This window comes from Jatropha curcas, chromosome 6 (genome assembly GCF_041381405.1).
Source record: "Jatropha curcas cultivar XTBG-Jc1 chromosome 6, XTBG_Jcur_1.0, whole genome shotgun sequence".
In the NCBI taxonomy this organism is placed as follows: Eukaryota; Viridiplantae; Streptophyta; class Magnoliopsida; order Malpighiales; family Euphorbiaceae; genus Jatropha; species Jatropha curcas.
In genome coordinates this window covers 7,631,412-7,658,063 of record NC_143156.1, presented here as the reverse complement: position 1 = coordinate 7,658,063, position 26,652 = coordinate 7,631,412, and the positions used below count along the sequence as shown (strand labels likewise).

The window sequence follows — 26,652 nt, the reverse complement described above, 5'->3', positions numbered from 1 at the left end:
TCTTTGCGTATGTGTGTCAGCTGTGCGTGGTAGTTTTCTGCGATTCATTTCTCTAACAACTTGGACAATATAGCAGAATACATACAAAGTAAAGCCCACATAAATGCAAGACCCCAAATTTGGAATTATTAAAGCTTCAGCTATCAAAAAGCCGTTTTTTTTCCCTTACATTACCGCTATCATTTAATGCCTTGAAATAAAGCTTTGGCCATAACTGTAGCAAAATATGCATACTGCCACGAGTATGTTCCCAGGAAAGCAGGGCCACTTCACAGTTCCCAGGAAAGCAAGCCAATCAAAATCTGTTACAACCTAAACCTTAGTCACTGACATAGCCATGGCTTCTCTTCCAGTAGGAGTAAAGGTCTCTCCTTTCTCTTCATCAACAACCGCGAAGCCGACTTCGAAACCAACAAAAGCGGAGAGCACTTCATTTTTATTAAGAGAAATTTTCTTACAAGTTTATTCGTTGTGCAAATTATGTTTTCAATCATGTTACGAACTCGGTGGCTTTGGGGTCGCCGGTCCTTGTTCGTCGCCGGTTCATTCTGAAGATCTTTCACAGTGAACCGCTCGAGTCGCTCCACCTTGTCATGATCTGAACGAGTCACCTCCAATAGCGTCGACGACGTTTCAGTTGCCTCCGCCTTTCTATTTCTCAACAACTGCGTCTAATCGCGTTTCTACTGTAAATTCAGATCAAGGACCGGCGAGAGCTTTATTTTTCATCCGCATTTCTGTTTCTCAACGACCTCTTATAGCAATTGCCCCCAATACTCCAATAGGGTTTCTCTGTCTCTGTTATTTTTAATGGCGAATTTTAATTTTTGGTTAATATTTGTTTTAATTATTAGGGATATTTTAGCCTTGTAATCTTCATTCAATGGAAAAAAACACTCTAATTTTAGATAGAAATACTATTTAATAAGACAAAATTCAATCTTATGAATTAAATATTTAATAATAAAAAATATAAAGATAAATTAATTAATTTTATAAAATCGCAATGACCAAACAATTATTTTCCTTTCACTTAAAATACTCTCACCTATGAATTTTTTATGCATTGCATTTCATTTTGACCTTATCCACCGCGACACTTCAATTTCACAATCGAAACCAAATTAAAATCATAAAATCAGGATTAAAAAAAAAAAAAAAAAAAATTCATTGTGGGACCCAGACGGTTAACTAATCCAATCCCAAACTCTTTTCAAAGTTTCAAAACGCACCGCTTTGAAAAGCTTTCCCTCCCCTTCCATTTAACGTTCATTCAATCAAAAAGGACACTGTTGGTAGAACTTTTCAACATCTGTAACCAAAAAAAAAGGAACAGAAGACCACTCAAAATCAAAAATAAGAGAAATCCATTAATGATACATGGGAATTAAGCAAACCCAGTTCAGCAAATACACATATTTATGAATACGAAAGCTAAAAAGCGAATTTAAAAAAAAAAAAAAAATCAAACCAGTGGTGAGAGCTCTGATTAAGCTAGCGCGTCTGCCTTTGAAGTCGGTAAAAATTCTTCAACTTTTCAACGTACTATACCTATTAGAAGAACAAAGGAAGATTAAGCCAGCTGTTACTGATTTTATGTATTTTCGGTTTTTTTTTAGATGAGGCTTAGTTACCATCCAGAAGGGCTTTTTGATGATAACAAAGTGGCAACAGAATCAAAAGATAGAACAAACCCAATTACTCTGTTGTGGCACATAAATGGTAAATGCCCTGAACGTACCATACCCATTAGAAGAACAACGGGAGATGATGTTTTAAGAGCAAGCAAAGTTAAAAGAAATGTTAAGAAGAAACGCAGAAGCATCCCTCAGCCTAGGTCTGCAGATCCTGATCTCATCAATGAAAGTGGCCACCAAGTAAAGTTCTAGGCTTTTATTGTTCTACTTTTTTCTTTTCCTACTGCCGGATTCCGGCACGAAGATCATTGCCAACAAACTGTGAACACACTGTAAAGCGTCTCATCCTTCCGTGAACCCCTTTCTTCTCGGTCCCGTCGTCGCCGCCGTTGATCCCTCCCTATTCAAGAAGTCCGTCCATCGTCGTAATATGTATTTTCCGACGAGAAAGAGAGATCAGAGTATTTAGTGCATTTGGTGATTAGTGTTTGGCGGTGGAGAGAGTTGAAGAAGATTACGGAAACGGCGCGTTTTGATGTAGAGTTAGGTTCGGTTAGTTAACCGTTGTGTCAGTGTCTAGATCCCACAAATGAATTATTTATTATTTTTTTAAACCCTGTTTTCAAATTGAGGTTCAGCTAATACTGAACTTTGAAATTGAAGTGTAGAGAGAGTTAAAGGTGAAAATAGAATGCAATTGATATAAAACCTACATGTCAGGGTTTTTTAAATGAATTATTCCTAGATTTATTACAAGTACTTTTGGAAAAAAAAAAAAAAAAGATTAATCAACTGAATCATAGAAGGAAAAAAAAAAATGCAAGCCATCTTTAAATTACATAGCTTCTAAGCATCAATTGGCTAGTTCACTTTTACAAGCATATTCTTTGGTCAAGGTAGTGAATACTTAAGTGGTAATCGCATTTACAAGATATACATTACAACAATTTTTGTTATGTATTTACAAGTGACCAACTCAAGAACTGGTAAACTTTTCGATTGACCTGAAAAATGCAATCATATGGTGAAAAACATCGTCTTTACCTTGTACGCTCATAAGGAAGTCTATATGGCCATAGTTCTCCAGATAAAGCAGCTCAGGCTTTGACTGCAACTCCTTGAGTGTGTGCTCCACATCTTTCACATCTGCTAAAGCATCATAGCCTCCATAGCCCATCCATATTGGCAATGATTTGGGGATCAGACTAAGATTAAATGCCGGGGGTTCCACCTGGCCGTATAGCCTCAGGTTTTTCAATATCCCATAATCGTATTGGGAAAAAGTACCTCGACGAATCACTGCCAGCCACAAGCACAAGATTAATGACTCATTTAGTGATTTATCATAGAATTGATTATAAATACATCAGTATCCTAGTGAAATGCATATAACTTATATGCAATCAAAAGAACATAATAAATCATTCACACCCCCAGCCTAGTAGGCTAGTAGTATATATAGGATATTGGTATAAAGAAAATAAATAAAAAATTAAAAATTCAGTCCAATCTCTCATATCCTGCATTTTTGTAAGGACAAAAAAAGAGAACCAAGGAAAAAATCCAATTGTCATCCTTTTGCAGCTTTGAAACCCCTTTGATTGAAATCAGAATGCAATGAAGGAGAAACTAAGAAAAATACTCCCAGAAATCCTAAAAACTCGTTATGCTTGCCTGAAAACTCACTTAAAGTAAATCATGAGATTTACAGAACTTAAAGAAAGTGCATGGAACATACTCTGGAAAAGATGACGGAGGTTTTTTGTTGATGATGGGTGAGGTTCATATTCAAAAAATAAAGCCACATGTGAGCTGTTGAGGCAACAATTATGTCCTGCAAAATGCCAATTTTAGGAAGTTAAAATACCAAAAAAGCAAGTTCACTTGCAATCGCGCACACAAACATATATATTGAACATCTAAATACAGCAGAATAGAACTTTATTCAGTCTATTCTCTGCAAATGCTAAGCCATTAAACCATGCACATGCTCTTAGAGATCCTCTTTGAGGTGTCTTGAAACTTTACTGCTGTCCTCGAACTTTGAATGCATCTGCAATTCCCATTCATGCTTGGTAAAACTAAGCAAGGCTGTCCTATAGGCCTTATGTAATCCCATCACAATAATATTTTAGGCAAAGTTAACAAATTTCACTGTGGTTCAGCAAAAGAATTTTTGACGCTCAGGGGATAATGGAATCTTTTTGTTCATAATATGGAATGCTTCGTGCGTTGAATCAATGAATTACAGTACCATAAGGTTTTACTCATTTTCATTCCAATATCATAATATCATTAATTTATTTCAAATAGTCCCCACTTCCCATAGTGTAAAATTAACCCATTAAAAGTATAACCAAATTATTTATGAGAGATAGTAGCAATACGCTTGAAAAAATCCATTTTTATATGTTATATTATTTACTAATAAAAAATATTATTTTAAAAAATTAATTACATGGATACTATTCAAGTCTAATTTTTATTTTACACATGGGCACCACAAGTTTAATTTTAGTTATAGTAGCCAAAAACAGTATTTAAGTAACAATGAATTAGGCCTCATAATACTATGATAGCAAAAAAAAAAAAAAAAAAAAAAAAAAAAAAAAAAAAAAAAAAAAAAAAAAAACAAAAAAAAAACATATATATCATGTCAAAGGCCAAACAACAAGGTCTATTTTTGAACTTTTACCATTAGGCATAACTTTATATCCCGTGAATTATATCTGGTGCCTTTTATTCATTGTATAGATGTGGAATTAAAGGTAGCCAACTTAAAAGTCTCCAAAAATCTAAAAGTAAAATACTCAGCAGATAAATTACAGCATTTGCAAAATTAGTACACTTACAAATAAAGAGAGCTGAATTTATCTATTTTAGCTGGACATCAAAGGAAACCTTAGGCTGATCTTGTAATTCCTGTAGTGTGGAGATTTATGGGAAAGAAAGATGGTTTTTCCCCACTTCTAATGAACAAAAAGAGAAAAAGGCTTTTTAAAGATAGAGACAGGCTGTGCATGTCAGTTAATGTCATGCATTTCAACAGAACTTATAAGATGACCTTTTTCGATTTCTTTATCAAATAAAGATTCATTAATCTGGATTTCTTAATGGAATCAACATGGCATTTCAATAAATAAGAGCTTTTACAATAGAAGCATGAAATGATGCCTTGACACTATATGGAAACATGTGATGATTGAAGTAAGCTTGTGAATGAAGCAGAATTAAGTCAATCTAGTCAAAGCTACATATATTATCATTCTGGACTACTAGTATCCTTCAGCGGTCAAAAATCAAAATATAAACTATCTCCCATTTCTCAATAATGTCATCAAGATCTAAGTTTCTGCTAAAAAGGATTTTAACAATAAATATGAAGCATCATTGATGCTTTGATTCAATTGTAATGGGACTAGATTAATTTAAGTCCAGCATCTGAGAGCTATCAAAGAATTCTTAATAATTTCCAAAAGTGGCTAATCAAGAGATGATAAATACATCAACTCACTAAGTTTGAATCTCGGAGAATTCAAACAGTGGAACCACCATTGCATGTAAAAGTATAAAAGTCTATATCGATCTCAATCAGGATTACTCAACTGCTGATTTTACAAGACAGAACTATAGGAAATTATCTTTTCAGTCATCACTTCTCGATAAGTATATCTATATACAGGCTTTTATATGTCCCATAGGACTCCCATTAGGAATCAAGAAAACCACATATGGTTTTACGGAACATCAGAACTAAAAAGACTGAAAATAATTGTAAAATTCCAGATTTGCTTGTGAAATGCTCTTTGAATTTTGTTATATCAGGAAATAGGAACCACAGTCTCCATTGTAATCATCATTCATGATTGCAAAACTGAAAAATATAATCAAATCTTATAACAAAACTTAAATTATTAGCATATGCCGACTAAAAAGATATCCTTATTAGAGTACTTTGTTTACCAATATGCCATAAAGGAAAACAATAAGGGGATATCAATGTCCTAACAGCCTGGAAAACTTAAAATTTTAAAAGGAGAGAGAGATAGAACCTGTTATGGAAGTTAGCAAGTCGTTGCACTCAAAATGACCATCACATAAGGAGTCCAGAAGGTTAATTAAGATTTGACTGTAGACATAAAACGGGAAAAATTTAAATTACCAAAGACAATTTAAGTTATAAGTATGAAAGAAAAATATTAGAGAGAAAGAGAAAGAGGGAGGAGAATAAGACCTTCTAAAATTCAGTTGATGTATGCCCATAGCCTGAACCATCTGCGAGAAAAGAAATGTTTGTCATTTTGTCACTAATATCAGCAACAAGACGATGCAAAGAATAGCAAACCAAATGTACCTGGTCAAGATGCACGCCTACCATTCTAAGCACAAGCGGAGCACTTATATGTTCCAGGTATGATATTGGACAAAGAAGAGCAGCAGCTTCAACCATATCTGCGATGTTTGGCTGTGTGAGAGCTGCCAGAGACATGATCGTTCCCTGTAGGTTAAGTCAATAAAGTAAGTTAACACTGAGCAAGGAGCCAATGCTAGATGCAAATGTCAATGACCATATGTTAAACCTGTGAATGTCCAACAGCAAAAATTTTGGAGTTTGTTGTTGAATATATGTGGTGTATCATTGCTGCAAGGTCATATAGAGCCAACTCCTGCCAGCTCCAATCCCAAAATTCCTGCAATCAAAAGACATCCCGACAAATAAACACGGGATGCAAACACAGTTGCAGCTAAACATAGCCAAAAAGATAACAGGCTTTTTGCCTCGAATATCAGGCCCTCCACTACAAGCACCCAGCCATTGGATGACTTGAGGCATAGAAGCAGAGAGATGGGCATATTTTATAGGTTCCATCTACCTTGTCTCTCTCTGACAGAGATACATGGCCATAACTCCAAAATGTTCCACGTACATTTCCAACCCATACATCAAATCCTTGATCTGCAAGGATGAAGCCCAAAGATTGCTCTGGAGCGTCCAAAAACCATGCATCACCTGCCTATTAGCATTTCAAAATTAGGTAATATCATTAAGATTAAATGATCTGAAAAACGAAATTTCTCTTCATTCTAAACAATCTTTTCCATATTTGAATAATATCCTAAGGGTATCAACAATAAAAGATATTTTCTTTGATTTCCTATTTTATTAGGTTGCAAGAGAGTCCCTTTTCCCTAAATTGAATAAAAGATTCAATTGAATAACTCATCAATAAGAACAGGATTTATCAAATACGCAAAATAAGAAGCATCAATGTAAAACAATAATAAGCAAAATGGTAGGAATTTCACCATAAAGAGTCCATGTTGAAGCAAAACAGGAGAGCTACTTTGCAGCCTTAGATTCCCATTACGTGATGACACACGTTGAAGAGCCAATAAGTAACCATCCTTCGTTTGTATCTGGAAAAAGTTAAGTAATAGATAACCGAATCATTAACCAAATCTTGAATCCTTTTTGGAAACCAAAGCAACAGCTAGAAATTCAAAAAAATTTCCAATCACCCAGAAAATTCACTCTCATGGGAGAAAAAAAAAAAAAAAAAGCTACACGCACTGCAATTTTTAATTTTCATGCATTTGAATTCAACTCCAAAGAAAATTTTATAGAAAATAAGACGAAGTTTGTGAATTGCTACAATTAAATATTTAATTATCACAAAACAGTGAAAGTTTAGAATTTGTCTGTTTGGTTGAGAAGTCTAAGCACCGTCAATACATTCAAATTCTTGAAAATGAAATATACTTTTAACATCTACAAAGAGTACAAATAGCTCGGAAATATTTAAATCAAGAAATTAAAGGAATTAGAGAGAAAGAGAGGTACGGTGTGTTCGGTGCAAGGGTAACCGGCAGGTTTGATGAGCCGACTGCACAAGGTCTCGCCCGGTGATCGGAGCCGGAGATTGGATTCATCGGAGGTGGATTGTCCGAAGTTTGCCGAGATTAAAAGAGAGAAGATTGTTGCACAGATTATGAACATTGGCATCTCCATTTAATGGAATTGGATTAGATTGGCGCCAGTTCAATTGGCTCCAGTCGCCAGCTGAAAGAAGTTGGAAGAGTGCGATTTGGCTGTGTAACGTGCGCATAGCGATAGGTGAGTTTGGACAAATTTTGGAGCTTATCCCACCCCCGAAACGAAGCGCGTTTGTTTCACTTCAAAATTTGGACGGTCACTACAATTTTAGCTTGGTTTTGAATTTAAAAAAAAATGAATTAATCCTTCTAAGATAAAAAAAGATGTTACAATTTTTTTTTTTATAAAAGAAAATTATCAATAATACAGGATTTTCCAACACTAATCTCTTACAATTGGCTATGCTGCAATAATACGCTATCCTGAAATGTTCCTAACTCTTTGAATGATCACAAAACGACCACATTCAATGAACCGCATGAACAATTGACTATTCCAAAGTCTCGCATGGGTCACGCGTCATTTTTGGCAATGTTACCTTACTTACCTTTACAAGTGCTACCCTCCCATTTACCTCCCGATAGAAACCACCACTCCCACCAGCAGCACCGGGTCCACAGCCACTGCTACTACCTCCGCCGCCGCCGTCTACGATCAACATGGCATTCTCTGAGTTTAGGCCACTGGATGAGAACGCTTTGGTTGAATACATAAAGGCCACTCCTGTTCTGTCGAACAAGATTGGTAACGAGTTCGATAACTTAGAGGTTAAAGAAGTTGGAGATGGGAATCTCAATTTTGTCTACATTGTTATTGGCTCCGCTGGCTCTTTTGTCATCAAACAGGTAAAAGTTGAAACTTGGGAAATGGGTTTTCAGTTTTGTTATGTTACGTCTAATTTCTGTTTGATAATTTAACTATATTTTTAATCAGTCGATGGTTACATCTCAATTGATATTCTCCTTCTCTTGAATGAAATCTGATGCAACCATTTGGAAATGAGTTTGAAGTGTTAAGGTCCTGTTTTTATTTTGTTGCGTTGTAGTGTAGGCACTCCCTTATATACGTTGTATCGGAGAATCATGGCCTATGACTAAGGAAAGAGCTTATTTTGAGGGTCGTGCACTTAAAGAGCACGGAAAATTGTCCCCTGAACATGTTCCTGAAGTTTATCATTTTGACCGTACTATGTCTTTGATTGCTATGCGATACTTGGAGCCGCCACATATTATCCTCCGAAAAGGGTTAATTGCTGGAGTGAAGTACCCTCATCTAGCAGAACACATATCAGACTATATGGCAAGGACTCTTTTTTATACTTCCCTTTTGTATCTTACTACGACCGAGCATAAACGTGTTGGTTAGCATTTCTATCTCCCATTTGTAGTTCATTTTGATTCATTTGTTATATATATACAACAGAATTTTTGATTGTTGTATTGGCAATGCTAATCTTGAAGAAATGTTGCCAAGATACTCACTTTAAATGCTTATGCAGTTGCTGAATTCTGTGGGAATGTGGAGTTATGCAGGCTCACTGAGCAGGTTGTTTTTTCTGACCCTTACAAAGTATCTGAATACAACCGTTGGACTTCCCCTTACCTTGATCAGGATGCTGTGGCTGTCCGGGAGGATAACATTTTAAAGCTTGAAGTAGCTGAATTGAAATCCAGGTAGTGTTTCAATCTTCTTAGTTCATTGCTCCATAACATGTTTCAATGAATTCATCATCTAATGTATCAGACTTGTCTATCTCATAGGTTCTGTGAACAAGCTCAAGCCTTAATCCATGGAGATCTCCACACTGGTTCTGTCATGGTTACTTCTTCTTCAACTCAGGTTATAGATCCAGAATTTGCATTCTATGGTCCAATGGGTTTTGATATTGGAGCTTTTATTGGAAACTTGATTTTGGCATACTTTTCTCAAGATGGCCATGCGAGTCCAGTAGATGATCGAAAGGTATGTTCAAGTTTTTTTTCTCACCTTTTCTGTTTATTTATTTTATGTCTTTCCTTGTTGCTTTATGATGTCGTATTTCATCACTCTGTTTATTTGTCCACTGATATTATTTTGAGCTCACCCTTAACTGAATGCTTTTCGATTTCAGCTTAAATATTGTTACCTGCATTAGTATTCTTTTGGTTAAATCTTCATGCCTATGTTTCTTTATTTCTAGATTTTAGTAACAGCATTAAAGCGGGATTGCTTTCTTGGAATCATTGTTTACAATATCTATCATTTGCTATCTTACATATATTCGTTAAGTGAATTTATTCAATCTTCAAGGCATGTTTCTAAACCATAGCTGTGGAAGCAATCACAGTGTCAGAGAATTGCTGCCAGCTTAATGGTTGTGGCTAGCACTGCACTGCTACTGCTATAAACTTATTTTCAAAAGTAACAAGATGGCTGAAAGTATTAGACTATCAGTATAATAATAATTCACTGAAAAATATTGCATACCATAATAAATAAACTCTTGTTAAATAGTCTTTACATCAAATTGAGGAGTGTCTAGATGAAGTAGGATATCTGGTGGAAAGTAAGATTTGACGTACAAACAGGCTTGATTACAAAGCGAAGCAGCTGAGAAAAGCTCTCTAGTGCACTTGGACTTTGAGCTGGGGAGGTAAGAGTGTTGGTGTTACCAATGAAAGGTAACAAATGGGGCCTTTATGATGCTCATAACAACTTGAAACGTGTCAAATGCTGTACTGCAATGTTATAGGTGCGAATTTAGGAGCCCATGATTAAACAGAGTGAAAGTGGAGCATAATGGGAGCTAAAAGTACTGTTAGGTCAATTGTGGCTGATCATCCGTTAAATAACTTTTCAAAACCCTTTTTAGGTGTTCAATTTCAGTTCCTGATGGCTGTGGCTCGTTGTCTAAATCAAATAAGTGAATTAAAATTAAGCCAAATAAAAAAATTCCTAAATATACATTTTTACCATATAAACATGCAAACTGTATTGATTTAACTGTTTGGAAATGCGATCTCAAACAAGTACTTGATTTTGAAGACATTCACAGAGACTTGATGACTATTTTCTCATACTATGTGAATTAGAAATTCTAAACAAGGAAAATTCTAAACCAATAGTAAATAGAAAGCAATGCACATTTTAAATAATAAAGTTCGAAGTAATAATAGGCCCATATTCTCTGTATAGGAGGATACATAAGGCTCCTTCACACAATAATATAAATTTGCTTAACTAATATTAAATCTAAATAATTCCTACATTAAATCAAATAATTCCTTTGTAGTATTTGTTGTTAATTATACTTGAGGTTTATTTCTGAAAGCCACATTCTAATGCAGTCATATAAAGAGTGGATTTTAAAGACGATTGAAGAAACATGGAATCTTTTTTACAAAAAATTCATTGGGCTTTGGGATGAGCACAAGGATGGACCTGGTGAGGCATATCTTCCAGCAATTTATAACAACCCTGAGGTTCGTCAGCTTGTACAGGAAAACTTTTTGAAAGGTTTGTTCCATGATACCCTTGGATTTGGTGCAGCCAAAATGATAAGGTGAGATCATAGCTTCCTACTTTGTCTTATGTATTTTCCTTGTGCTTGTTCTGAGATGTACTACTATCGTTACTTCTACAATTCTGTGGCTTAGCTAGAGCTTCAAGACTTTTGCATTTCCATGCAACTTTAACTTTTTGATAGCTCATTAGCTTCTTTCTAACGACATTAAACACTGTCTGAAATGAACTGGAATTTAAGTATTTGATTTAAAATGTATAAAACACTAGTATTACTGGTGCTGCTGTTACTGTTGATGATTATATCTTCTCGTATCTGTAAGATCTTGTCAGACTATCCAATTATGATGGGATCATACCTCAATAAATGTTTATGGGACATGCTCTTCTTTCATAACTTGTGGCATTGAATTTAGACTTTCAGCTAGATTGTTGAGGTAATGTTACTAATGGTAGTCCACAAAGTTAGATCTATACTAATTTGGGTGGGATGTATCATTTCTTCTTCCCAGTATTCTGTTCTAAGCTACTAAATATATTATTAAGCTCATTGCTGGTATATAAAAATTAAATTCACAAAGATTAATCAAGGCACTGTAGCATGAAGAAGGAACCATCTTTATGTGGGCAGAGATGAAGCAGCTATTGATAATGAGCTCCTTACAGAGCATACTCTGAAAATTTTTACTTTTAATCCTGCCCAACCTAAAGGAATGCAGTTTGCAACTTGTATTTCTGTATCATATTTATCATATGTTTACATTTTAAAATTATTTATGAGATCCCAATTCTTGAATTTTATTGATTCTGAATGCCACATTGATATTGTTTTATTTTTCCCAATTGAAAGGAGAATTGTTGGTGTAGCCCATGTTGAGGATTTTGAATCAATTAAAGATGCTAGCAAACGAGCTGAATGTGAGAGGCAGGCACTTGAGTTTGCAAAACTTCTTCTTAAGGAAAGGCGGCGCTTCCAATCCATAAATGAAGTTGTCTCAGCCATTAGGCCATTGGATTCTTGATAAACTTTTGGATAAAGTTTATGCTTTGTTACTGAGATTCTGGTTAGAGATACAACTCTGTTCTATATGTATGTCGTGAAAAATAACTGTTGCATTTTCTATCAGTGATGAGAATGCGTGCAGCTATGTTCTGTGTGTATTTTGTGCTCCCTACCTTACATTTTGGTTTCGGCCCCATTAATGTCACTCAAATTACTTATATTCTGTTAACTCATTGCTGGTATTGGTATATTGGCTTTCTGTGTGAGTAGATCATGCAACTTCTTAACTTGTGTATTGTAGAGACTGGAGAGGCACCTTGATGGCAGGATGAAATTTACTACTAATGTTCATAGTTCTTTCAGTATATGTTGATTTCTCTTAAATTTAAAATCAAGGATTATTGATGTAAAATAATTAGGTTAGGGTTTGTAGAACTCCAGAATTATCACATCAAAGTTGAAGTTGGCAGGTCTGATTGTTTTGAAAAAAATAACAAAATGTAAGAATGTAGCCTCATGTACAATTCATCCTTGTCAACAAAGCCTCACAGTTTCTAGAGTTAGAATTGCATCACAATTAGCATAAATTGCAGTAATTTTATAGATATAGAACTGTTTAGTAAAGCATTACCAGCTTAAGTAATTAACCTATTTGTGAACTCATAAGTAATAATAAAACTTCAAGTGCTTGGATTCCTTGTCCATGTAAAATGTCTGGACTTGTAAACAAAAATGAATGAAAAACTTTCTCCTTTATGTTTTGGTTTATGTATTCAGCCACTGGATTACCTGATTATGAATATGAATTGTGCAACGATATCTTGATATGAGAAAGATGTTGGTTAGGAAGGCCTGTCGCAGAAACTGTGATTCACTCTTTGTTGTAAAAGAGGGTCATTGCCTTGATAGTCTGATTAACGTATCTCAAATTGATTTGCAAATTTAAACAATTATAATTAAGGTATTTAATTATAATAATCACCAGAATTTACTTACGAAAAATATATTCTCAGCATACATTTTCTGCAGCTAGTAGCCAATACCTCTACCTTGCTGTATGCTTGGCCTTGTATTCATTCCAAAGCTGATGAACAGGCTTCCCTAGTAGCTCAACAAAGTACTCAACCTTATAATCACTCCTCATTTTCTTGTTAAGGTCAGCCACAAAACCATCTCTAAGATCATTACAGTAATCCAAAAACCTAGCCGTAACATCATACCCTTGATCCCACCTCTCGCCCTGCCCTGGCTGCACCCAGTGACTAGGTGCATAATTAGCCTTTAACCTTACAAGATCAGCTATCCCTTCAATTAATCCTCCTGGAGTTTTTCCATTACCATTCCATTGCCATATGTGTGTCATCTCATGGTAAAGAATTCCGATAACTTCACTTTTCAAGTCCTCGGAATAATTTGCTACATATTTTGTGCTAAAATGAATTTCATTGTCATCTGTATATGCAACTCCTTCCATGTCTTCAATGATCAAGCTGATGTCTTGCACACCTTTTCTCTCTGTTTCTTTGTTTAATTGCAAGAGTGTCCATATGAAATCCGTAGCATTTGTTAGTGTTTGCTTGCTGAGTTCTATTCCGATTTCTTGTGCATATCTTACGCTACCAGTTGATGTTCTGGGGCTGTTGATGATGACATGGTATTGAATGACTGCAGAGTTGCTTTCCATTGTTAATTTCGTATAAATAGGGTAGTTACAGGAAGTAATTTTGTGTTGTAGAGGGTAATGGTGCGTACTAATATGTTGTATATTTGGCTAGTAGTCAAGAATTTAAACCTGGAAGCCTCTGTTTAAGAATTTCTGATGAACCCAAAAGGGGTTAACTGCTATATGGTTTATGGTGCATTATGGTATACCATCCCTTTTATTGTTTTCGGTTATCAATGTCATTTTTGTTGCCGGCATCAAATTATTCTGTTAACACAAGACATAGGCTTTCGACAAATGTATTTTCTTGTTTTCTAAAGGTTGCTGCCGTCTTGCGGATTTAGATCCATTCATGTTAATAGTGACAACAGAAGTCGGCATTTTTGACTAATAATCTTTTTGTTTTAATTAATTATTTTAAGCCATTTTTAATACTTACTCAAAGTTATGTCACTGAGAACTGTTGATACCTATGATATCTTTTTACCATTGCAGAAAGGGAATCAAGCCCGTCTATTATGTAATTGCTAGTCAGGCCTGTGCACGGATTAATATGTTTGGTTGACTAATTCACAAGGAAATGGAATTCTGACATATGGTCATTAAGGTTCTGGTACCTCAAACTTCCCTCGGTTGGATCCTAAAATTTTAAATTTTGTAATTTTAAGCCATAACTATTTGCCTGCACTTCAGAATTACTATTGTCACTTAAACAATTATGCAGGTTATTCTCCTTCTCCACTATACTCGTCTGAGTGTTCACAAATATGTTAAAAGGAAAAATAAACAACTTATTAGTTAGATTGTAAGAGATCTCAATATTTATAAAATTGAGAATACAAGTTCGATCGTAAAAGTGATCGTAAAAGTGAGAATACAAGTTCATTTTCAGAAAATGCACTCTACCAGGAGTACTACAATTGTTATCCTCTGCGCCCACGGGATTGCACTGCACTGTGACAATGTACTTGTGACAGTCCTACTCTGACACTCCCTTGCGAATACACAGTCCACAAACACATGAACCTAGTCTTCAGTTATAGCACCACATGCAGGGCAAAGAGAATCAACTTCAATAGCGGGAGCAAGCAAAAGAGATTTGACTTCAATACCGGGAGCAAGCAAAAGAGATTTGACAGCTAAACTGCTAAGTCCCACTCTCCATATCAGATTTTTAATCTTATAGCAAACCCCAAAAAGCCTTCATTTCAATCAAATCTGGCGCAAGAGGCACAGAGGTTAGAAACCCGTATGCAATTTTAACAGAATATATACCGGTTGTTTCCCTACTCCAGTACTAACCATCACCCCTCCCACATGATCTCAGAGGAAGCTTCAGTATAAGCTTTTTATCCCTCTCATTCAAAATACTGTACAACAGTCAATTAGAGGTGGTCCAGGAGTTTTTATCATTTTTTGTAGAAGATTGGGGAGTAGAGTTTGAATTTTCTCTTAGTTTATCCTTGTTGTATAACTTACATGTTCTCTCCATCTATTGTGCATATTATATATATATATATATATATATATTACTGTCATTGTATATATTAATGAAGTCATTAATCTTTTCAAATATATTACCGTTATATTAAAAAAAATATCGAACTGAATAAAAAATATATAGATTTATTTGTCCATCAAATTTTAATGTTTAGAACTTTAGATGACTTTATTTTTAGATTTGATTATTTGTTACATTAATATATATATAGAGCAACCATCTTTTCCTTAGAAAGTATAAAGTGAAATTACTATGTAAGATTAGAAAAGTTGTAGTGCCATGTAGGATTAAAAAAGTTAAAAGTTATGGCACATAGGATTCTGAAATTACTATATATTGCCATGTAGGATTAGAAAAGTTAAAAGTTATGGCATTCCAAAATTTTTTAATTTATAAATAAATGCAAAGCATAAATGCTAATTTTAAAATAAGAAATAATAATCATTTAAATTAATAAAGATTAAATAAATAATTAGCACAAAAATAGTCATTTCAAATCATAAATATATTTGACTATATAAATAAATAAAATTAAATAAAATATTTTATTTTGTAACATTATTATTATTATATATTTTTCAAAAATAGTTTATTATCATAATTACAATTTATAAATTTTTAACTATATTTATTAAATTAAATTTAAACATTGCAAATTTTAAAGTTATTTATCTACAAATCAATTTAATAAAAATTGAGATATAAAAATTTAAATTAAATATTAAAAATCAATATTTATTAAATTATCTATGCATAGCACAAATTAATATATATATATATATAGCAAGTATTTTTTTTCCCTAGAAAGTTGACACACGGCATATCCACTTGGCAATTTAATTTGACATATGACATATTTCTCCAATTAGGCTTCCACTTGGCATAGTTTGATTTGATTATTTAATGTATTAATGTATTGGCTTGGTTTGGTTTGGTTTGAATTTATTTTGAATTAGTGTTTTTGGTTTGATTTAATTTGATTATTCAATGTATTAATTTATTGGTTTAGTTTGGATTTATTTTGAGTTAGTATTTTTGATTTGGCTTGATTTGATTATTTAGTGTATTAATGTATTAGTTTGATTTGAATTTATTTTGAATTAGTGTTTTTGGTTTGGTTTGATTTGATTTGGTTATTTAATGTATTAATGGCTTTAAGTAATTATTATTAATTATTAGTTTTTTAAAAATGATAAAGTATAATAACAATGAATTATTTGATTAATGTATTAATATATTGCTTTTCAACGAATCTTTACTCTCAAATTTGTAAAGTAACAAACGTTTACTCTACCAACCGTTAATATATCTTTAATGTTTCATATCTAAACGTTTTCATTTATTATTTTTTTAAATAGTGTAGTAACACTTTTTTAAATTTTAAATTATTTATCTTCAAGAAATACTTTAGCTTGTTTAGAAATACTATATATAAGCTGTATCACTATTGTCACGACCCGATTCCATGGGCCGGACCGGCACTAGGGCCCAGGTAAGCTTAAGGCCCCCGAAGCCCGTAGTAAGCCTGAAACACTAAAAAAATTTACTATTTCAGTATAATTTTACACATTCAGCCCATACTTATAGGAAAATAAACCTCAAGATTTTATTAAATTTCGGCCCAAATTTATCAACTACAACATTCCGCAGTGTGGGCCCAACTAACAATACACCACATTTTTAATATGAGCTCACATAATTATATTATCTATGTTAATACATGACTAATTGTATACAAATTCTACAACTGCGGAGTCACTAACTAATAGCTATACATAGATTTTTATACACCTAGATACATAGCAAAATATTTATTGGTCTAGGAAAATTTTCTTTCTAGCTCTGCGACGAAGGAACATAGTTTATCCGAATTAAAGAGAACTTACTTCCTGAAAAATTAAACAAGATATGTGAGCTTTCTAAGGAGTAACTATTATTGCACAACACACACATTCACACAAATGTGTAAATATATATCAATCTAGTCATCCGACTAGTTATATGCTCACGCAGTCAGTCACACAAATAGCATGTCACCAGCACTCACAAACAATTTCACCTTCAAATAATCACATCACGTGGAAATTAGTCAGTGGAGTCACCAAACCCCCGATGAGCCGTCCTCCCACATGGCTCATCCTCTCACATGTGCACCAGGGAGCCGATCCCCCATACTGGCCGACCGGTCTAATCCTCACTTGACCAGCCCTCTCATTATTTTCTATCCTCTCTTTTCTTTTTCATACCAACAGGAGGCAACCCGGTGGTCTCCATCCAATCTAGATCATCAAGCGCTCACAACAGGAGGCCACCCTGCGGGCTGCGATCAAATCTAGACTGTCCGGTGCGCAGCGACGAGAAGCCAACCCGTGGTTAACGGTAACGGTAGGTGCACACGGGGGCGCCGATCTCCCATTTACCCGGCTAACGGTAATGGATCCATATAACGGTAACGGTCTCACAAACCCATGGTGACCCACTTCATCCCAATTCCACACAAACAAAGCATAACATTATCACAACACAACTAATCAAACATTTCAATTGGATGCAGACATATTGATCAGCTGAACATTTTAATGCAATGCACAATTAAACATTCATTCTCAAATGCCATTAAATAATTAAATAAGTAATATTAACAATAACGACAACGATAAAATAAATAATAACAACAACAATAATAATAATAATAATAATAATAATAATAATAATAATAAGAAACAATGATAATGATATGGTAGTTAAAGCACTTTATTTATTATGTATCGAATTGTAAAAATTATCTAAATAAGCTTATTTGTTATGTTATCAGTTAAAATTAGTCTAAGTTCTACCGAAATTTCGGCAGCACCTCCCCTAAAAATTGAACTATCTACCTGCTCAAATATCACAATATTATTATATATTTATCAATCAATGCACACAGCCCATCCGTCGGGCAATCAATCAATTTAAAATCCCATCCTCCTTCCAAAACAACAATATCAACACTCAACCAAGAATTTACAAACTAATTCTAATAATATCCATATAAGATCATTTATTAAGTCATTAGTTAACTAAATTATTAGCTTTACGGTAACTAATTTATTAAGCATCTAAAACATATTTTAACAATAACTAATTATAACTACTACCTATTAAAATTCAATTTATATATCAATATCAAAAATGGCTAGGCCTCCCAAATCTTAATTAATTCAAAATTTCGGATCTAACCGTTAACCAACTAAAATTCGCCTCACTTTTCTTATGCACAATCGGCTAGTTTTAAACTAATGATTATCTAATTAACTAATTAACTAATTCTAATTTATTTTCCTCCTAAATTCACCTAATTATAATATTAATCATGTAATTTATTTGATAATGTTCAAAATTAATTTGTAACTACATTATATCAGTTAATTAATTTCATAGCAAGGATTATATTTGATTTCAACTTAATCAATTAATAGCTTTAGATTTGGAGTTTAAAACAAAAATTGGGAAACAGGTATTAGGGCGTACCGTTTGAGAATCGGACCTCAATTCCATGATCCACGCGAAGAGGAGATCATTCTGCCTCTTGGAGTCCTCACCGGAGTCTCGTCGTCCGGTCACCGAAATGCCGCCGCGCACGGTGGCCGGAAAATCACGGATGCCCAGAACATTACAAAGTTGCCACCACCAGACTCCAATTTCTCTACTGGTTCCATTTCCGATGTCCATTGAGCGAGATGAAACCTCTAACTGGGCGGATCGAACTTGACAGGAGCTTGGCGACCTCGTTCATGGTGATTTCATCATCTGAGCTCCGTTGCCATGATTGATAGAGGGGAATTGATCGGGTTGAGGAGAGGAAGCGATCTGTACCCTTGGTACACGTCGAACCCGTCGGAAATGGCGAGAAGCCGCCGGAGATCGAGACGCAAGGAAGGTGACTTGCACAGGTTCGATTTGCATTGATGGATGCCCTTTTTGCGTGAGAGGTGGTCGGAAACATGAGCTCCAGCGTCAGGCGAGTTGATCGCCACCAAGCCCTCCCTGAACAGTGGTCGGAGATGGGAAGGGAGGTGGTGGAGGGGTTGTCGCGCGATGGAGAGGGAAGAAGAAGAAAAGAAGAAAAGAAAAGAGAAGCCCAAAGCTTCTAGACCATTCCGGTTCGATTCGAACCGATTTGGTCCGATTTAGTGATTTGGTCTCATTCGTTTGGTTTTCGAGTTTTTCAATCGATTTTCGGATCCTTCGTGTGGTTCTCTCGACAAATTAAATTGATTTTTAGGTCCGGTTTGATTTATTTTGATTGTTTACTTCCGTTCCGTAATATTTTCTTAATTTATTCAATAATCATAAAATCTTAATAGCAAAGATACTTAATTTTAAGCTAATTAATTTATATAGTAGTTACATACATATAAACACATTTATAATCGATTAGCAATTAGTGTTCCATTTTATTTTCTTCGAAATTTTAACTGTTACCCAAATGAAAATTCCGAATAATATGTTTTTGGGCTTGGGCCCAATTCGTAAAACTTTGGGCTCAATTAGAATTACTCGGTCTTAACAGCTCATACTATCATAAATTCGGATTTTTGATTTAATGAAAATTCCAAAGTTTTGAAAATAAAAATTCGGGGTATTTCAACTATATTCTTCTGTATTTTTTGCAAATGTATATTGGTCTCTGCTTTTAAATATATTATTCATTTTTTTTAAAGTTGAGAATTTTTTACATTTTAACTATTTCTACTAATGTAGTTAGTAGTTCTTACTCAAACTTTTTTTTCCTCCTTTTTAAAATATTATTTAACATGTTTTTGTAGCCGTAAAATATCAAATCAATATATATATATATATATATATATATATATATATATGCAAAATTTTTTTTTGTATTATCACGTAGGATTTCAAATTAATGACATGTTTATGACTTAATTGTTTATTTTTATATTTATTTGAAAATAAATTAATTTATGATTGAATTAAACCGTCTTACATGTAATTGATTAATATCACGTTAGAGAATTAATAGTGTGTTAAGTAACAATATATATAACTTTTAATGACACAATATATTACATAATTTATAAATTTTAATGATATGGGCAGTTATTATTTTATATTAAAATTTTTGTATTAAATTAAATTATGTTAAATATAATTGATTAATTATAGTATTAATAATATGATAAGTTGAAGATTTATAGAACTCTTAATTATTTAAAATAAATTATTTATTCATGGAGTTTAATGAAATAATGAGTTATTTTTTATATTAATTTTAAAATAAATGAAATTAATAAATTTTACTACCTTTCATTTTACTTTTTTTAATTTATCTCTATAAATTTCAATATTTTTAATCCATATTCTTGAACACATACCTATTTACTAATTTTTACTGTAGTAATAAAAAATCACGCTATATTTTTTTTTTACTATTGATATATCTTTATAATATTTTTTAATAACATAATAAAAGAAATTTTATTCAAAAATCTATAAATTATATATATATATATATATATATATATATATATATATATTCCCTCAATTTTACTTTATTTTAACTGTGCATAGCAAGGGTATATTGCTAATATATAACCATAGAACGAAATAGGATTGCATCTTTTAATTTTCTATTAGTTGTAATTAATTTACATAATTATCACAATCAGTATATAATAAATGATTATTTATTATCAATATATTTATCATCATTTAAAATTATTAATAATAAAAACTAATAATAAAAATTTGATTAAATAAAGGGCTAAATGTTTTGATTTCAATTCAAGTCATTTAAAATTAACTATTTGCCTGCACTTCAGAATTACTATATTTTAGCATTAGGTTTTGAATTTTAAAAAATGAATTAATCCTTCTAAGATAAAAAAAGATGTTACAATTTTTTTTATAAAAAAAAAAAATGTCAATAGTACAGGATTTTCCAACACTAATCTCTTACAATTGGCTATGCTGCCATAATACGCTATCCTGAAATGTCCTAACTCTTTGAATGATCACAAAACGACCACATTCAATGAACCGCATGAACAATTGACTATTCCAAAGTCTCGCAAGGGTCACGCCTCATTCTTGGCAATGGTACTACCATCCCATTTACCTCCCGATAGAAACCACCACTACCACCACCAGCACCCGGTCCACCGCGACTGCTACTATTTCCACCGCTGCCGTCTACGATCAACATGGCATTCTCTGAGTTTAGGCCACTGGATGAGAAGGCTTTGATTGAATACATAAAGGCCACTCCTGTTCTGTCGAACAAGATTGGTAACGAGTTCGATAACTTAGAGGTTAAAGAAGTTGGAGATGGGAATCTCAATTTTGTCTACATTGTTATTGGCTCCGCTGGCTCTTTTGTCATCAAACAGGTAAAAGTTGAAACTTGGGAAATGGGTTTTCAGTTTTGTTATGTTACGTCTAATTTCTGTTTGATAATTTAACTATATTTTTAATCAGTCGATGGTTACATCTCAATTGATATTTTCCTTCTCTTGAATGAAATCTGATGCAACCATTTGGAAATGAGTTTGAAGTGTTAAGGTCCTGTTTTTATTTTGTTGCGTTGTAGTGTAGGCACTCCCTTATATACGTTTGATCGGAGAATCATGGCCTATGACTAAGGAAAGAGCTTATTTTGAGGGTCGTGCACTTAAAGAGCACGGAAAATTGTCCCCTGAACATGTTCCTGAAGTTTATCATTTTGACCGTACTATGTCTTTGATTGCTATGCGATACTTGGAGCCGCCACATATTATCCTCCGAAAAGGGTTAATTGCTGGAGTGAAGTACCCTCATCTAGCAGAACACATATCAGACTATATGGCAAGGACTCTGTTTTATACTTCGCTTTTGTATCTTACTACGACCGAGCATAAACGTGTTGGTTAGCATTTCTATCTCCCATTTGTAGTTCATTTTGATTCATTTGTTATATATATAGAACAGAATTTTTGATTGTTGTATTGGCAATGCTAATCTTGAAGAAATGTTGCCAAGATACTCACTTTAAATGCTTTATGCAGTTGCTGAATTCTGTGGGAATGTGGAGTTATGCAGGCTCACTGAGCAGGTTGTTTTTTCTGACCCTTACAAAGTATCTGAATACAACCGTTGGACTTCCCCTTACCTTGATCAGGATGCTGTGGCTGTCCGGGAGGATAACATTTTAAAGCTTGAAATAGCTGAATTGAAATCCACGTATTGTTTCAATCTTCTTAGTTCATTGCTCCATAACATGTTTCAATGAATTCATCATCTAATGTATCAGACTTGTCTATCTCATAGGTTCTGTGAACAAGCTCAAGCCTTAATACATGGAGATCTCCACACTAGTTCTGTCATGGTTACTTCTTCTTCAACTCAGGTTATAGATCCAGAATTTGCATTCTATGGTCCAATGGGTTTTGATATTGGAGCTTTTATTGGAAACTTGATTTTGGCATACTTTTCTCAAGATGGCCATGCGAGTTCAGTAGATGATCGAAAGGTATGTTCAAGTTTTTTTTCTCACCTTTTCTGTTTATTTATTTTATGTCTTTCCTTGTTGCTTTATGATGTCGTATTTCATCACTCTGTTTATTTGTCCACTGATATTATTTTGAGCTCACCCTTAACTGAATGCTTTTCGATTTCAGCTTAAATATTGTTACCTGCATTAGTATTCTTTTGGTTAAATCTTCATGCCTATGTTTCTTTATTTCTAGATTTTAGTAACAGCACTAAAGCGGGATTGCTTTCTTGGAATCATTGTTTACAATATCTATCATTTGCTATCTTACATATATTCGTTAAGTGAATTTATTCAATCTTCAAGGCATGTTTCTAAACCATAGCTGTGGAAGCAATCACAGTGTCAGAGACTTACTGCCAGCTTAATGGTTGTGGCTAGCACTGCACTGTTACTGCTATAAACTTATTTTCAAAAGTAACAAGATGGCTGAAACTATTAGACTATCAGTATAATAATAATTCACTGAAAAATATTGCATACCATAATAAATAAACTCTTGTTAAATAGTCTTTACATCAAATTGAGGAGTGTCTAGATGATGTAAGATATCTGGTGGAAAGTAAAGATTTGACGTACAAACAGGCTTGATTACAAAGCGAAGCAGCTGAGAAAAGCTCTCTAGTGCACTTGGACTGTGAGCTGGGGAGGTAAGAGTGTTGGTGTTACCAATGAAAGGTAACAAAAGGGAAAGTGCAGCCCATGATTAAACAGAGTGAAAGTGGAGCATAATGGGAGCTAAAAGTACTGTTAGGTCAATTGTGGCTGATCATTCGTTAAATAACTTTTCAAAACCCTTTTTAGGTGTTCAATTTCAATTCCTGATGGCTGTGGCTCGTTGTCTAAATCAAATAAGTGAATTAAAATTAAGCCAAATAAAAAAATTCCTGAATATACATTTTTGCCATATAAACATGCAAACTGTACTGATTTAACTGTTTGGAAATGCGATCTCAAACCTGTATTACTTGATTTTGAAGGCATTCACAGAGACAAGATAAATAAGGCTCCTTCACACAATAATATAAATTTGCTTAACTAATATTAAATCTAAATATTCCTACATTAAATCAAATAATTCCTTTGTAGTACAGTTTATTTCTGAAAGCCACATTCTAATGCAGTCATATAAAGAGTGGATTTTAAAGACGATTGAAGAAACATGGAATCTTTTTTACAAAAAATTCATTGGGCTTTGGGATGAGCACAAGGATGGACCTGGTGAGGCATATCTTCCAGCAATTTATAACAACCCTGAGGTTCGTCAGCTTGTACAGGAAAACTTTTTGAAAGGTTTGTTCCATGATACCCTTGGATTTGGTGCAGCCAAAATGATAAGGTGAGATCATAGCTTCCTACTTTGTCTTTTGTATTTTCCTTGTGCTTGTTCTGAGATGTACTACTATCGTTACTTCTACAATTCTGTGGCTTAGCTAGAGCTTCAAGACTTTTGCATTTCCATGCAACTTTAACTTTCGATAGCTCATTAGCTTGTTTCTAACGACATTAAACACTGTTTGAAATGAACTGGAATTTAAGTATTTGATTTAAAATGTATAAAATACTAGTATTACTGGTGCTGCTGTTACTATTGATGATTATATATTCTCGTATCTGTAAGATCTTGTCAGACTATCCAATTATGATGGGATCATACCTCAATAAATGTTTATGGGACATGCTTTCTTTCATAACTTGCGGCATTGAATTTAGACTTTCAGCTAGATTGTTGAGGTAATGTTACTAATGGTAGTCCACAAAGTTAGATCTATACTAATTTGGTTGAGATGTATCACTTCTTCTTCCCAGTATTCTGTTCTAAGCTACTAAATATATTATTAAGCTCATTGCTGGTATATGAAAATTAAGTTCACAAAGATTAAACAAGGCACTGTAGCATGAAGAAGGAACCATCTTTATGTGGGCAGAGATGAAGCAGCTATTGATAATGAGCTCCTTACAGAGCATACTCTGAAAATTTTTACTTTTAATCCTGCCCAACCTAAAGGAATGCAGTTTGCAACTTGTATTTCTGTATCATATTTATCATATGTTTACATTTTAAAATTATGTATGAGATCCCAATTCTTGAATTTTATTGATTCTGAATGCCACATTGATATTGTTTTATTTTTCCCAATTGAAAGGAGAATTGTTGGTGTAGCCCATGTTGAGGATTTTGAATCAATTAAAGATGCTAGCAAACGAGCTGAATGTGAGAGGCAGGCACTTGAGTTTGCAAAACTTCTTCTTAAGGAAAGGCGGTGCTTCCAATCCATAAATGAAGTTGTCTCGGCCATTAGGCCATTAGATTCTTGATAAACTTTTGGATAAAGTTTATGCTTTGTTACTGAGATTCTGGTTAGAGATACAACTCTGTTCTATATGAGATTCTGGTTAGAGATCAAACTCTGGTTAGAACTCCAGAATTATCACATCAAAGTTTAAGTTGGCAGATCTGATTGTTTTGATAAAAATAACAAAATGTAAGAAAAGTGCTTGGATTCCTTGTCCATGTAAAATGTCTGGACTTGTGAACAAAAATGAATTAAAAACTTTCTCCTTTATTTTTTGGTTTATGTATTCAGCCACTGGATTACCTGATTATGAATTTGAATTGTGTAACGGTATCTTGATATGAGAAAGATGTTGGTAAGGAAAGCCTGTCGCAGAAACTGTGATTCACTCTTTGTTGTAAAAGAGGGTCATTGCCTTGATAGTCTGATTAACGTATCTCAAATTGATTTGCAAATTTAAACAATTATAATTAAGGTATTTAATTATAATAATCACCAGAATTTACTTAGGAAAAATATATTCTCAGCATACATTTTCTGCGGCTAGTAGCCAATACCTCTACCTTGTATGCTTGGCCTTGTATTCATTCCAAAGCTGATGAACAGGCTTCCCTAGTAGCTCAACAAAGTACTCAACCTTATAATCACTCCTCATTTTCTTGTTAAGGTCAGCCCCAAAACCATCTCTAAGATCATTACAGTAATCCAAAAACCTAGACGTAACATCATACCCTTGATCCCACCTCTCGCCCTGCCCTGGCTGCACCCAGTGACTAGGTGCATAATTAGCCTTTAACCTTACAAGATCAGCTATCCCTTCAATTAATCCTCCTGGAGTTTTTCCATTACCATTCCATTGCCATATGTGTGTCATCTCATGGTAAAGAATTCCGATAACTTCACTTTTCAAGTCCTCGGAATAATTTGCTACATATTTTGTGCTAAAATGAATTTCATTGTCATCTGTATATGCAACTCCTTCCATGTCTTCAATGATCAAGCTGATTTCTTGCACGCCTTTTCTCTCTGTTTCTTTGTTTAATTGCAAGAGTGTCCATATGAAATCCGTAGCATTTGTTAGTGTTTGCTTGCTGAGTTCTATTCCGATTTCTTGTGCATATCTTACGCTACCAGTTGATGTTCTGGGGCTGTTGATGATGACATGGTATTGAATGACTGCAGAGTTGCTTTCCATTGTTAATTTCGTATAAATAGGGTAGTTACAGGAAGTAATTTTGTGTTGTAGAGGGTAATGGTGCGTACTAATATGTTGTATATTTGGCTAGTAGTCAAGAATTTAAACCTGGAAGCCTCTGTTTAAGAATTTCTGATGAACCCAAAAGGGGTTAACTGCTATATGGTTTATGGTGCATTATGGTATACCATCCCTTTTATTGTTTTCTTCATGGTTATCAATGTCATTTTTGTTGCCGGCATCAAATTATTCTGTTAACGCAAGACATAGGCTTTCGACAAATGTATTTTCTTGTTTTCTAAAGGTTGCTGCCGTAAGGTTCTGGAATTCTGACATATGGTCATTAAGGTTCTGGTACCTCAAACTTCCCTCGGTTGGATCCTAAAATTTTA

General features: G+C 33.9%; 5 protein-coding genes across 12 annotated transcripts; 2 read left to right on the top strand and 3 right to left on the bottom strand.

Moving 5' to 3' along the window:
* Positions 1-424: 424 nt before the first annotated feature.
* LOC105637160 (lipase 1) lies at positions 425-7,775 on the bottom strand. 3 transcript variants are annotated; one of them, XR_016321436.1, is made up of 11 exons: positions 7,480-7,775; positions 6,945-7,055; positions 6,512-6,652; positions 6,218-6,328; positions 5,992-6,135; positions 5,872-5,912; positions 5,690-5,766; positions 3,376-3,471; positions 2,682-2,936; positions 1,472-1,551; positions 425-1,312 (listed from the first exon to the last, which is right to left on the bottom strand). XR_016321436.1 is itself a non-coding variant. In XM_012220581.4 (10 exons), the coding sequence occupies exons 1-10, from the start codon at positions 7,645-7,647 to the stop codon at positions 1,538-1,540; spliced, it is 1,158 nt and encodes a 385-aa protein (XP_012075971.1). In that variant the 5' UTR covers positions 7,648-7,775; the 3' UTR covers positions 1,348-1,537. The 3 variants fall into 3 exon arrangements, 2 of the variants coding, with proteins under 2 accessions (XP_012075971.1, XP_012075965.1); XM_012220581.4 differs by lacking the exon at positions 425-1,312 and having other exon boundaries at positions 1,348-1,551; XM_012220575.4 differs by lacking the exons at positions 425-1,312; positions 1,472-1,551 and having other exon boundaries at positions 2,444-2,936; positions 7,480-7,773.
* A 326-nt stretch (positions 7,776-8,101) lies between these two features.
* Positions 8,102-12,305, top strand: LOC105637173 (methylthioribose kinase). 2 transcript variants are annotated; one of them, XM_089723365.1, is made up of 6 exons: positions 8,102-8,417; positions 8,623-8,932; positions 9,071-9,245; positions 9,333-9,534; positions 10,899-11,113; positions 11,924-12,305. In XM_089723365.1, exons 1-6 carry the CDS (start codon positions 8,232-8,234, stop codon positions 12,093-12,095), a joined length of 1,260 nt encoding a protein of 419 aa, XP_089579491.1. In that variant the 5' UTR covers positions 8,102-8,231; the 3' UTR covers positions 12,096-12,305. The 2 variants fall into 2 exon arrangements, with proteins under 2 accessions (XP_089579491.1, XP_089579492.1); XM_089723366.1 differs by having other exon boundaries at positions 8,276-8,417; positions 8,618-8,932.
* Positions 12,306-12,555: 250 nt separating this feature from the next.
* LOC105637284 (uncharacterized) lies at positions 12,556-19,529 on the bottom strand. 3 transcript variants are annotated; one of them, XM_089723367.1, is made up of 2 exons: positions 18,754-19,346; positions 12,556-14,957 (listed from the first exon to the last, which is right to left on the bottom strand). In XM_089723367.1, the coding sequence occupies exon 2, from the start codon at positions 13,758-13,760 to the stop codon at positions 13,122-13,124; it is 639 nt and encodes a 212-aa protein (XP_089579493.1). In that variant the 5' UTR covers positions 13,761-14,957; positions 18,754-19,346; the 3' UTR covers positions 12,556-13,121. The 3 variants fall into 3 exon arrangements, 2 of the variants coding, with proteins under 2 accessions (XP_089579493.1, XP_089579494.1); XM_089723368.1 differs by having other exon boundaries at positions 12,556-14,770; XR_016321437.1 differs by lacking the exon at positions 12,556-14,957 and adding an exon at positions 16,822-17,129 and having other exon boundaries at positions 18,754-19,529.
* A 1,773-nt stretch (positions 19,530-21,302) lies between these two features.
* Positions 21,303-25,347, top strand: LOC149495472 (methylthioribose kinase-like). Of its 3 annotated transcripts, none has more exons than XM_089723023.1 (6): positions 21,303-21,629; positions 21,835-22,144; positions 22,284-22,458; positions 22,546-22,747; positions 23,893-24,107; positions 24,916-25,347. In XM_089723023.1, exons 1-6 carry the CDS (start codon positions 21,444-21,446, stop codon positions 25,085-25,087), a joined length of 1,260 nt encoding a protein of 419 aa, XP_089579149.1. In that variant the 5' UTR covers positions 21,303-21,443; the 3' UTR covers positions 25,088-25,347. The 3 variants fall into 3 exon arrangements, with proteins under 3 accessions (XP_089579149.1, XP_089579148.1, XP_089579150.1); XM_089723022.1 differs by having other exon boundaries at positions 23,863-24,107; XM_089723024.1 differs by having other exon boundaries at positions 21,489-21,629; positions 21,830-22,144; positions 23,863-24,107.
* A 146-nt stretch (positions 25,348-25,493) lies between these two features.
* Positions 25,494-26,384, bottom strand: LOC149495471 (uncharacterized). Its single transcript, XM_089723025.1, has one exon. It carries the CDS (start codon positions 26,258-26,260, stop codon positions 25,625-25,627), a length of 636 nt encoding a protein of 211 aa, XP_089579151.1. The 5' UTR covers positions 26,261-26,384; the 3' UTR covers positions 25,494-25,624.
* Between the last annotated feature and the right edge of the window lie 268 nt (positions 26,385-26,652).

Coding starts and splice junctions, on each gene's coding strand:
- LOC105637160 (XM_012220575.4), bottom strand. CDS start 7,647: ATGGAGATGCCAATGTTCATAATCTGTGCAACAATCTTCTCTCTTTTA. Junction 5,913..5,991: donor TAGGCGTGCATCTTGACCAG/GTACATTTGGTT, acceptor CTTTTCTCGCAG/ATGGTTCAGGCTATGGGCAT. Junction 3,472..5,689: donor CTTGCTAACTTCCATAACAG/GTTCTATCTCTC, acceptor GGCATTTTGCAG/GACATAATTGTTGCCTCAAC.
- LOC105637173 (XM_089723365.1), top strand. CDS start 8,232: ATGGCATTCTCTGAGTTTAGGCCACTGGATGAGAACGCTTTGGTTGAA. Junction 9,535..10,898: donor GTCCAGTAGATGATCGAAAG/GTATGTTCAAGT, acceptor ATTCTAATGCAG/TCATATAAAGAGTGGATTTT. Junction 11,114..11,923: donor GGTGCAGCCAAAATGATAAG/GTGAGATCATAG, acceptor CCCAATTGAAAG/GAGAATTGTTGGTGTAGCCC.
- LOC105637284 (XM_089723367.1), bottom strand. CDS start 13,760: ATGGAAAGCAACTCTGCAGTCATTCAATACCATGTCATCATCAACAGC.
- LOC149495472 (XM_089723022.1), top strand. CDS start 21,444: ATGGCATTCTCTGAGTTTAGGCCACTGGATGAGAAGGCTTTGATTGAA. Junction 21,630..21,834: donor GCTCTTTTGTCATCAAACAG/GTAAAAGTTGAA, acceptor GTTGTAGTGTAG/GCACTCCCTTATATACGTTT. Junction 22,459..22,545: donor ATAGCTGAATTGAAATCCAC/GTATTGTTTCAA, acceptor TCTATCTCATAG/GTTCTGTGAACAAGCTCAAG.
- LOC149495471 (XM_089723025.1), bottom strand. CDS start 26,260: ATGGAAAGCAACTCTGCAGTCATTCAATACCATGTCATCATCAACAGC.